General features: G+C 35.8%; 1 protein-coding gene across 1 annotated transcript; it reads left to right on the top strand.

The window, feature by feature from the left end:
- Positions 1 to 4906: 4906 nt before the first annotated feature.
- Positions 4907 to 8724, top strand: LOC108828954 (uncharacterized). The gene is made up of 13 exons (XM_018602602.2): positions 4907 to 5192; positions 5334 to 5434; positions 5509 to 5547; positions 5633 to 5725; positions 5814 to 5930; positions 6023 to 6118; positions 6261 to 6374; positions 6529 to 6582; positions 7194 to 7241; positions 7677 to 7827; positions 7935 to 8100; positions 8197 to 8266; positions 8355 to 8724. The coding sequence occupies exons 1-13, from the start codon at positions 5120 to 5122 to the stop codon at positions 8601 to 8603; spliced, it is 1371 nt and encodes a 456-aa protein (XP_018458104.1). The 5' UTR covers positions 4907 to 5119; the 3' UTR covers positions 8604 to 8724.
- Positions 8725 to 12476: the final 3752 nt, after the last annotated feature.

Below are 12476 nucleotides of genomic sequence, written 5' to 3' on the forward strand. Positions count from 1 at the left end.
TAGAGAAGCAAGTAGATATATATTCCTCCAGTCACTACTTTCACGTACACACAGTGATCGAATTCACATCTCCTGAATCCGAGTTCTTTCATGAAGCTGTCAAAGCATATGTTCCATTGCCTTGGAGCCTGTTTGAGACCATACAGAGATTTCTTCAGATGGCACACATAGTCTTCCTTGCCCTTCACACGAAATCCCTATGGCTGTTCCATATAAATTTCTTCTTCAATATCTCCATGAAGAAAGGCAGTTTTAACATCTAACTGTTCAAGCTCAAGATCGTGGTTGACCACAATCGACAGTAACAACCTTATGGACACATGTTTCACCACAGGTGCAAAGATGTCGTGATAATCAACACCTTCCTTCTGTGAGTAACCCTTAGCCACGAGCCTAGACTTGTATCTTGGATCATCTGTTTCTGTTAACCCAGGTTTCTTCTTGTACACCCATTTGCATCCAATGACCTTCTTATTCTTAGGTCGCTTAACCAGAATCCAAGTCTCATTCTTTTCCAGAGAATCCATCTCTTCTCCCATAGACCCATCCCATAGATCAGATTCACTACTATTCATAGCTTCCTCATAACTTGAAGGTTCAACTGCAATCACATCTTCAGCCGCTACTAGCGCAAATGCTGCAATAACTTCAAAATCATCAAATCTTGATGGTGGAACAATCTGCCTGCGAGGTCTATCTCTAGCCAGTCTATAACTTCCCTGAACTTCTGCTTGTTCTGACTCTGACTCCAAATCCTTTGAACCTTCTTCAGTCTGAGAACTAACTCCACCTGAAACCTCATCCGCACCAGCACCTGTTTGAATCTCGGTTTCATGTTGAACAAGTACCGGATCTCCTGAAACATCTTTTGCAGGTGTCTCTTTCTTTTCCAGATCCTTAAACACAACATCCTCAGTAAACACCACGTTTCTACTGATAGAAAACTTTTCTTCATCCAGCAACCAAACTATGTACCCCTTTGTATCAGTTGCATATCCAGTGAATATACCCTTGATCGCTCTTGGCTTTAACTTGCCTTGATCCGTGTGTATATAAGCCACTGATCCAAACCTCCTTAGGTGGTTGTAACTCGGTTTTCTACCAATCCACAACTCTTCTGGTATCTCATTATCAATCGCAGATGCAGGACTCCGGTTGATCAGGTAGGCAGCTGTAGCCACAGCTTCTTCCCAAAATTCTTCTTCAAGACCGGATTCGTTAAGTAAACACCTTACTTTTTCCATGATAGTTCTGTTCATCCGCTCAGCAACGCCATTCTGCTGTGGCGTGTATGCACAACTTCTGTGTCTTTCAATGCCTTCACTCCTACAGAAACCATTGAACTCCGAGTTACAGAACTCCAAACCGTTATCGGTTCTTAGACAGCTGACCTTCTTGTTGATTTGATTTTCAACAAGCTTCTTCCACTCTCTGAACTTACTGAAAGCCTCACTCTTATTCATCAAGAAGAATACCCATACTTTTCTGGTGAAATCATCAATGATTGACAGAAAATACTGCTTCTGAGACAAGCTTGGAGTTACATTTGTGGAACCCCACAAATCCGCATGAACATACTTCAGCGGTTCACCTGAATCATGCCTCCCTGCATGAAAACTCAACTTCTTATGCTTTCCCATGACACAGCTTTCACAAAAGACCAGGAACCCAATCCTCTTGATATCCAGGATTCCCCTTTTAGCAAGTATTTGTAAATTCTTGATACTGAGATGACCAAGTCGTTTGTGCCAAAGACTAGTCTCATCCCTTGCTAGTGACAGATTTTTCTTCTCCACACTATTCACTTGTCCAGCAACCGTCTTCCCGTCGAACAAGTAGAGCGAGCCAGTTAAGGTGCCCTGAAGTCCCAGCTTTCCATTCTTATAGAATCTGATTTTCCCTTCTCCACCTGAGTGCTTGAAACCAAGCCTGTCCAGAGTACCAGTGGAGATCAAGTTCCTCTTGAGCTTCGGAATATACCTCACATTTGTGAGAACCTTAACAGTTCCTCCATAGGCCTTCACATTTATTGTTCCTATTCCCTGAACTGCTACAGCATTGTTATCTCCCAACAACACTTGTCCTGTATTAAGCTCCTGAAACTGATCAAACCAATCTCGTCTTGATGTCATGTGATAGGAGCAACCAGAATCGAGAATCCATTCATCATCATGCCTATTGTCAGATACAGACAAGGCATCATCCTTATGATCCACTACAACAGCCGCTTCTCCAGATTCATCATCACCATACTTTTTCTTACGAGCATAGCAATCCTTCCTCATGTGTCCCTCTTTATTACAGAACCAGCACTTGAGTCTTGAACCTGAGCCAGATCTCGATCTCCCTTTGTCCTTCCTACCACTGCTACTCGGCTTCTCTCTTTTATCAGGTCTGCCACGGGCAAAGTAACCTTCACCATTCCGCTGCAATGAAACAGAGCTATTGTCTTTTGACTCCTTGATTTCTAGCTCCTTCGACCTAGCAGCACTCGTGACTTCCTCAAGGGACAATGTTTCCCTTCCATACTTGAGTGTTTCCTTCAAGTAACTGTACTGACTTGGAAGTGATTCCATCAGGAGAATCGCCTGAACTTCCTCAGATACCTGCACATTGACACTTGAAAGATTTGAAACTATCTTCAAGAAATCATCAATGTTCTCATCAATCGTTTGAGACTCCTTCATCTTAAACGTATAGAACTTATGCTGCAAGTGTATCCTGTTAGGTAAAGACTTAGAGAGATACAACCTTTCCAACGTTGACCAAGTCGATGCAGCGTCAGTACACGCCTCGATCTTCCGCAGTACGTGATCACAAACGTTAAGGATGATAAGATTCATCGCTTTCTCAGATCTCTGCAACCTCTCCGACTCTTCCTTCTGCAGCCTCTCGTTAAACACATCTTCATCCTCGTCTTTCTTCATCTCAGACTTCGGAATTAATGTCTGCTCCAACAACACATCTTTCAACCCTAAGACCGAAAGATGAGCAAGCATCCGCTTCTTCCACAAGGAGAAATCTCCTTTGCCATCAAACCTTTCAACCTCAATTCGTGCTTTCTCCATTGATTCAATCAGTCCAAGCTCAGCAACTTTGAATCAACAACCGATGGCTCTGATACCACTTGTTAGGATTTAGGTTCGTTTTAGTGTTCGATATGAACCCGCGAAACTGTTCAATCTCAAACCGACGTTGAACAAGTCGCGAAACGTAACTCTCACGGAATAACCCTCACGAACACGAATACGCAAAGAATGAAAGAGAAACGAAATAAGAACAGGAGCACACACAGAGATTAATTGATTACCCAGAGTTCACCGATGTGGCTACGTCTCTGGGGCCTGGCAAGGCAAATTACTAAACTCTTTCAAGATCACAACGGCCGTGACCTAAAGCTTGTAACCCTAGTACAATCTATCTTTCTCTGATGTCTTAATACAACTCACGAACCTTGCTTTTATATTAGGCAAGGGTAGTTACAACTGATAACCGGTTTTAACCTAACCGTGAACCATGAGTAATATTAAACCGGCCGTTTAACCAAAACGCCATATAACCCAATTGTCAATCTCGACACGGTTCAAGCTTCCAATATTGCTGATTCTTCATCACCAACGTAACAGAACGGAATTAATGACAGTAATGAAACGGAATGAAACGATTCTCAGAACCGATTTCAGTTACGGAAACAAAACGAATCCCAGTCGTCTTCGCCGTAGACGAAGAAGCGTCGTGAAGAAAACAAAAACCGCATCCTTTCATTAACAATGCCACGTGTCAAGCGCAGAGAGAATGAGTTTCCAGCGTGGCGTCCTAGGTGGATAGGCTAAGAGGAAAGAAAACTCTCTTTTATATAAATAAAGATTAACTTATTGCTACTGATAAAATCAGATAAAATAGCAACACCAGCATAAACAACAGAACATATAATTCAATAGTTTAACTTCTATAATAATGTTTTTGTGATGAAAAAAAATTAATAATAATGTTTTGAGAAAAAGACCAGATAGCACAAAACCAAGTTTTTATCACAAAATAGCATTAAAAGGAGGAAAATGATCAAAATAAATTTTATCGAAAGATAAATATGCATTTATAATTTTTGCGTTAGTTAATCTACGACTTAGGTTTAGATTTAAGAGATAAGTTTTAGGAATGTGTTCAAATTTTTAAAAATAAAAAAAATAAATATTAACATTTTCAAAACAAAAATGTGATTTGATCATTTTATTTGCTAAGTGTTATTTTTGTGACAAAAACTTAAAAAAATACCCTAATATTTTTTTGTCAATTTTGTAATTAAATAAAAAAAGAAACAAAATCCACGTTGTAAAACAGATCAAATCTAGTTTTTTATTGTTTAGTTTATCTATTGTTTAATCTTAGAATTTCTATGAATCCGACCCTTAAATATTAAAATAATTCTTTTATTTGAAAAAGAATAGCTTAAAAAATAATTTGATGGACCTTATTCAAATAATATAATCCATTTTCAACAATAAATTCTTCATTTTTTAATTCTTCATTTCTTGATTTATATTGGCAACAAAATGATGCCAAGAAAATGATATCTCACAGGGAGGGTTAAGGAAAAAAAAAAATGATGCCAAGAAATCTTTAGAGTTTACATTTTCTTGTATAAAACAAGTTCAACTTCGTAACCGAAAAGTTGTCGAATGAATGAAAGCATTTCAGTAAAAGAAATCTTTCGAACGAGTTCTATAAACATTACCAATATCCAAAAACAACAAATTATGAAATTTCATCTATTGTTTACTTCTTTCAGAAAAGAAATAACTTTCATCAGATTAACTCCACTACGGAGAAAGAAAAAAATGGTGGGCCTACAGGCTTTATTGAAGCCCATATAAATAAACTCCTAAAATGATGATGACAATAATAATAAAAAAAAAAAAAAAAGAGTTGTAAATCTTGTTAACGGAAAGGAATGAATGAGAGTTTCGCTTAATCTCTACTCAATGCGTTGAAGATCTCTGCAGCCATAAAGCCAACCCCTCTCCAAGATCAATTCTCTCCCGCTCGATCGAGATCTCGTGTGAAGAAGTGATGATGATGCGCTTTCTGTAGAGTCGAACAAAACCATGAAACTCCGGTCATGTTTGAAAATCCAGTAACAAGCAGTCCTCATCTTCGCAAATCTGGTAGCAAATCTCTCTTCCTCGATCCTGGTAATCCCTCCCTCTCAGCTTCTGATTCAAAAATGCATGTTTTTGATTGCGTGGATCTCAAATTCAACAAACGCGAGAAAAATGTTGTTATTAGATGCTGATCTGATCTGATCTGATTTAATTTCTTAAATTGAGTTTTAGGTGTAAGCGGGCATTTAGAAATGGGAGACCTCAAGGGATCAAGTTCACCTCTTCAGATTACAACTATGGTTCCTTCTCCTATCTTCCTTTGGAGATTTAAGGTTTGACGAGAGACTAATTTTGAGCATTCATCTCTGTGAAGTTGCATTGTTTAATGAAGCCTTTTTTTTTTCAGGTTGTTTTGTTTCTTTTCTGGGCTTTATGTTGCTGCAAGGTTAGTGATCTCCTGTAAAAAATTTTGAATGTGAAATTTTTTGCCCCCATCTTGATCTTTTTCTAATTAGGGATGTTTTGAACAGATTGGATGGGATTCAGTTATGAGAATGAGTATTGACCTGCGAGATTTGTTTTTGTACGAAGCGTTTCTTTATTACAATCCTCTGCTTCTTGTGGTAAGTTAAAGATTTTTTCATCTACTCTCTCTTTAGATACACCTCTTTTCTTTTCTTGTTATATATCTTCTCGCTTTGTGGCCATTAGACCATGATGGTTTGGCTCTGGGGAGTCAACTTATGGGTGTTCTCTCAAGGAAGTGTCAATTATTCCAAAGTCTTTGATCTCGACCATAACTACCTCACTCATCGAGAGATGTGGAAGGTACTTTACTTTAGTTTTAATATTCAATGATTTACAAACGAAATTCTCTATTTCCGTATTATTCTCAGTTGTTGTGTGATTTTGGGCTGCAGTGTAGCATGTGGATGACAATCATTGTCCCTACGAGCATGACTGCCTATCTATATCTCTATTCTCATGGTGAAGTATCTTTGGCTGCTTCACAACCGGTTAGCGTCTTCTCTCTAGCTTTATGTCCTTGTTTTGATCTTTATTGCCAATGTTGTGTACTGCTCTTTTCTCTGTTTCCTCTTTTGTGTGTAAAGATAAATCTGCTAGTTGTAAGTCTGAGGTTTATTGTCACTGCTGCAGGTGCTGCTGTACATTGCTTTTGCTTTGGTTCTGATATTTCCCTTCGACATTTTCTACTTGTCAAGTCGATATTTTCTGCTGAGAACGTTATGGAGGATAGCTTTTCCACTGCAGGTAAAATGTTAGTGACACCTATTGATTGTAATTAGACTTGCGATTGACAAATCTCCAAGTTTTGTGTAGTAGAAGTGCTATGCTTGTTCAAACTCTTACATTATATATAAGCTCATCAAGCATGGAGATCTGATCTTAGTTTTATGTTTAACAGCCAATTACATTTCCGGACTTCTTTTTGGCAGATATTCTGACCTCCATGGTAAAGGTATGAAATTTCAGTTAGTGTTGTGAGAAATCTTCCTTTTAATAATTATGTTGTTAGAAATTAGGGCATAGGTAGCAGGAGGCATAGTGTAACTAACTAGTGCCTTGTATTTTTTTTATAGTTATGATAAGGTTGCGGTTTAGGGTTTTACGGAGCTTTGGGATTTCTAAACGTCGTAGCTCCCTCTCAATGAAGCTCTGTGGTTCTTTATGTGTGTTTTGGGTAGTGTTATTGTTTGAGCTGAGTTAAAGAGTAGAATTGCTAGTGTTGAATTCCTCCTGATGTAGGAGATGCACGATAGGCACGATAGGCTTAATCTAAGTATCATTGTCTCCATGTCGAACTGGTTTTAATGGAGAAGAGATTGTTGGTTTGTCAATTGATATTCTTGTAATTGGATTACTGGTAGTAAATTGGTAATCTTGTAGTCGAAAGTTTTAAATGTTTTGCTTGCTGGATGTGGTTTTCTTATAGAGGTGTAACTGTCGTTGTCGTTGCTAGCATTATAGTCTGATAGGCCAAGGAATGGAATTGAATCCTTATATCTAGTGCATCTTATTCTGTGCCGATAAATATTATTTTACTGATTGACATGGGTAATTTATATGCAGGTGTTTTCTGACTTAGAGCGCTCCGTCTGCCGGATGGTGCATAGACAGGTAAATACTTTACTTGATTAGTTAGTTATTTGTGACATCTAATATATAATTGAAATATCTTATGCTGGAGAAACTAGTTCCATTCTTTCCTATGATCAGGAAGAAGTATAGATCCATCTGCACTATCAAAAATTCATCCTACAAGACGGACAAATGTGCCAGTATTTGCTAAATCAGCTAATATAGATTGAATATCTTTTAAGCTGGATCAACTAGTTCGATTTTTCCTAGGACCTGAAACCAATAGCCTTATCTGTACTACGAACAACTTACCCTCCAAGACTTGACAAACGCTAAGATATGATGTATTAGCTATTTTATTGGTATCTTAGTTTTATTGATGAACCAACTGGAACCTGGCTGTTTGTCAACCCTGCACGGGTTTCGTGAAATGGTGGGATATTATCAAAGTTAATGAATTTCCTGTATTTTCAGGTCGCAACAATTGCGTGGTTTGAAGCTGACGCTGTATGTGGCAGTCATCAAATTGCAATCCCTTTGGTTCTTGTTTTCCCCTACATTTGTCGTCTGTTGCAATGTCTTCGACAGTACAAGGATACAAAGGAAAAGTCATCTCTTTTAAATGGTAAAAGCCTATGAGCATTGATGTTCAATTGTTCTGAATTATTTAGAAGTATTTTTCCTTTTTCCTATCATCAATCTTATGGATAATCTGTGTGGTTTTTTCTTCAGCTCTGAAGTATTCGACAGCAGTGCCTGTGATCTTTCTTTCTGCGCTTAAATACCACGTGATGCCCGAGAGCTGGACATCATTTTACAGACCTCTCTGGCTTTTCTCAAGTGTCATCAACTCACTCTACTCATTCTACTGGGATGTAACTCGAGATTGGGACTTGAGGTAATAGGTTGAAACTGCGTCTTCCTATCCACTATACATTTTTTCTTTCATATCATAAGGCATCATTAGTCACATCACTTTGTTTCTGTTTTGTAGCGGTTTCACTAAGATATTCAAGTTTAACCGTCCAAGTAACATATCATATCTCTTATATGGCCGACAATGGGTGAGATTCAGTTTCCACTTTCCAGTGAAACGCGTTTGTGTTTTCTTCACATTATGATGTTTGGAACTGTTGAATAATATCGTTGCAGGTGTATTTCTGGGTGATAGGGAGCAATCTGGTGCTGAGGTGCGCATGGACATATAAGTTATCGGCACATTTGAGGCACAACTACATAACGGTGTTCGCAGTGACAGCCATGGAGATGTTTAGACGCTTTCAGTGGGTATTTTTCAGAGTAGAGAACGAGTGGAACAAGATCACTAAATCGCATCCATTGGCTGAGATTTCACTTGAAGAAGACAAACTACTTGGTTCTACTACAACCCATGATGTCTAGTTTTTTTTCCTCTAGTCCTATGCAAAAGAAAAAGAAAAAAAGAAAGATTCTTGTTTTCGTTTCGTACATTCAGCCTCTATACACTTTCTCGGAATATAATGCACTTTTTTTAAGAATTGAACCAATTTTGCCAGACTAAATCATACGGTTCTTTAGAAAGTGTACTTTTGGCTAGGGATATCAAATGGGCTGAAATGGACATGCCCAAGTCGACAAAGAGTCTATTGAACATTATATTTTTTTTAATCCCACATAGTCCAAATCCAAATTGTCTAGACGAAATTGCTCAATTCTAAATGGACGAAATTGCTCAATTCTAAATGGACATTCAGCGGAAGCCCAAATACAAAATCAGTCAAAACATCCAAAAAATTCATTTTAATATAATTACATTATGTTTTGTAGTATACAAAGCATTGATACGATTTTGAGAGGAAAACTCGATTCTACGGTTTTGACGGGAAAACTCGATTTTACGGTTTTGGCGGAAAACTCGATTTTACGGTTTTGCGGGGAAATCTCAATTTTACGGTTTTGGCGGGAAAACTCAATTTTACGGTTTTGGCGGAAAAACTCAATTTTACGGTTTTGACGGGAAAATCTTGATTTTATGGTTTTGGCGGAAAAACTCGATTTTATAGGGAAATCTCGATTTTACAGTTTTGACAGGAAAACTCGATTTACGGTTTTGGCTGGGAAACTCGATTTTACGATTTTGGCGGAAAATCTATATTTTACGGTTTTGGCGGGAAAACTCAATTTACGATTATGTCGGAAAATATCGATTTACGTTTTTTCCTCAAAATAAAAACCCTATATTTTTATATCATTGAGCCGCCCATGTCCATTTTGATTAAGTCCATTGGATTTGGGTTTAATTGGACATTTTTATTTGTTGGTCTAATTTGGTTTAGTCGAAATGGGTTTGGACATGGGTGAACCATAGACATGATGTCGAGGAGCGGACGCACGCTGTTACAAGGTGTGGCACATGTCACAGGTTAACTTTAAAAAATTGTATAAATGCGGAAGTAGTTGGAAATGGTCAGCTATGATGGTTTTAAAAGTTTTCAAGTGCCCCATGTATCTCAAGTTCAAACCGTGACCTTGTCTTTTATTTTTTTCTGAACTTATGAACTTGTTTCTGTTTGTCAGATAATTTTACATATTTATTATATTTTAGTAACTTTTCCATAAAACAAGTTTTCATTTTTCTTTTGTTCTTTATTATCTAATAGAAACTTTTTCTTTTCTTCCTTTTTAATATTAGTTTTATTTTTTGAAATATGTTACTTTTTCTTAACAACAAAATAAAAATTATTTTTATTATGTTTGTATTTTCAAATATTTACATTAAAATAATAACTAAAATGAATCATTTTCATAATAAAATTATATATAATATAATATTTTGTGATAGTACTTAAAATATTTAACATTATAAAAAATGCTATCTTTTCATTTGACTCATGTTTAAAACATATAAAAAAATTAAAAGATTAAGTTGTTTAAAAAGTATAATATAATATAATATAGATTGACATAATCTTTAAAGAATAATTTAATTAATAAATATTCTTAATATATATTTATGATTAAATTTTACAAATATATATTGTGCCCCATCTTAATTTATTTTTTGGGTCAGCCCCTGATGATGTCCAATTGACATCCCTACTTTTGGCTACCACATGAAAATATTCAACGGAACTCTTTGTAAGGAGGATTTAGATCCAATGAATTAGTGTTGAAGGTGCAAACGAGTAAGATCAGCAGCATGATCATTTGTATAAACAAATATTAAGATAATTAACGTAAGGCGTAAAGCTCGGAGTAACTTGTTATTAATAAAGTTGTGCTTAAGCGAACTTGTTATTAATAAAGTTGTGCTTAAGCGAAGCTGCGAAGGTAAAGATATTGAGGGCCTTCAGTAATTATGTGTGCACTTTATGAAAAAGTTGTATATTCTCATGAGAGATCAAACTATTCGTAATCTATTTAATGGATGGTTTGAGTTTACTTCTAAATAATGGGGTGGGTGTTTTGAGTAATATAAGGTAGGAAAGACGAGATCATAGGAATTTCTACAGGTCTATAAAAATTTATAAAGTCTGTTGTATAAATTCGGTTTATTATGATCTCATGCAAATATTGAAGAATTTATATTATTATGTACAAAATGAATTTTCGTATTCAACAAGGGTTTCCACAAGAAATAAGAAATATATTATTTGTTATCTATACTATTATTTGTGACTCGAATTTTCGCATTCGAATTTTCACGTTAAAATTAAGAACGGCTAATGTCCTTGTTATTCTTAATAATTAATTGTGTATAATAATTATTATATAACTATAATAACAAATTAGCCAATATATATATAATCTATTACTATATAAATACGTTTCTCCTCTCACAAGTTTCCACCGAAGTAGCCAACTATAATAGTCGAAGAACCACATGCTGACACGTGTTTGTGTTAATTGAAACTCATCGTTTCATTAATTCAGTGGTGGGCTTCGTTGCATTTTGGACTCAAATTCTGTTTTGGTTTCGGCCCGATGGAATAGTCGACATCGGTTAACCTAATCCGCAAAAGAAGAGACGAGACTAGGTTATGCTCTTCACGCAAAGATGACATTCATGCTTCCTCCGTGAATCTGCAACTGCCGGAGTTATATCTTCGTGTTAAAATCATTGATTCACTCACATACGATATCATTTTCAATGCTTTATTTCGATCTGAAAGACTGTGATTTCAGTATAAATGTGTGAGTATTCCTCTCCTTGATCTCATCTTCTCTTCAATCATCAATCTTTTTTTTTTTTTGAAAAGCTTGAATTTAGATGATTCTTGTTTCGTTTTATCGGTTTAGAAAGTTTTAGTTTAGTTCTTGTTCGTCTGTACATCTGGAAGGTGCATCCAGTGGATCAGACAGATGTCTTATCCAGATGCTCTACCTGGGTGTTGTTCGTTTGTACATTTGGAAAATGTATCTAGATGAAGCATCTAGATGCAGCTGCGTTCGTTTGTTCTTTTTTTTTAATTTACATTTGCCTCAAGATACAGTTGATGACAAAATGACTAAAATGGACATGTATTTAATTTATCTATATCTTACTCTTAAATCATGTTTATTATTTATATTAATCCTGTTAATTTTAACATCTTATCTAAATTACAATTACAACAAAATAATTTTAAAATTCTTACTTTAAAATTCATAAATTTATTTTATTGAAAATAAGACAAAGGAATTATAAAAAATGACTATAATTTTTCAAATTTGATTAGAATATTTAAATAAAAGTCTAACAATTGTTTGATATATGATAAACTTTTTACACTAAAATCCAACAATAGTTTTGATAATAACTCGAAACCAATTCCAAAAATAAATAAAGATATGATAGTCTCAAGAAATTTAAATAGATCATGTAAATAAAAACTTAAACATAAAAGGATAATGAGTTTGCATTATCATGGAAACAAATAGTGCGTCCTTCCACTAAAATGGGTTGGAAAGGAAACAAAACTACAAACCCATATGAGAAGTGAACAGAAAGCTACAACTATGAGTTTGAGAAGTGAAACAAAAATGCAAAGAAAAACATAGATCATCAAACATTCTGATCATCACTCTCTTCATTCTTCAACAGCTATATCTTGCCCTTCTCGCTCACATAGATCATCAAGAAACTTTCTGACATCCTTCTTCTTCACATGTCATTTCCATAAAATCAAACGAACAGCTTACAATGAAACACAAGACGAACAAGATGCATACAAAGAGTACTTGTTTCACACAGAGAGAGCTTCAAAATCACACCATCAAACAACTACTTATCAACAATTCAACACACTTTTAATC

The sequence above is a fragment of the Raphanus sativus genome, chromosome 4, assembly GCF_000801105.2.
Source record: "Raphanus sativus cultivar WK10039 chromosome 4, ASM80110v3, whole genome shotgun sequence".
In the NCBI taxonomy this organism is placed as follows: Eukaryota; Viridiplantae; Streptophyta; class Magnoliopsida; order Brassicales; family Brassicaceae; genus Raphanus; species Raphanus sativus.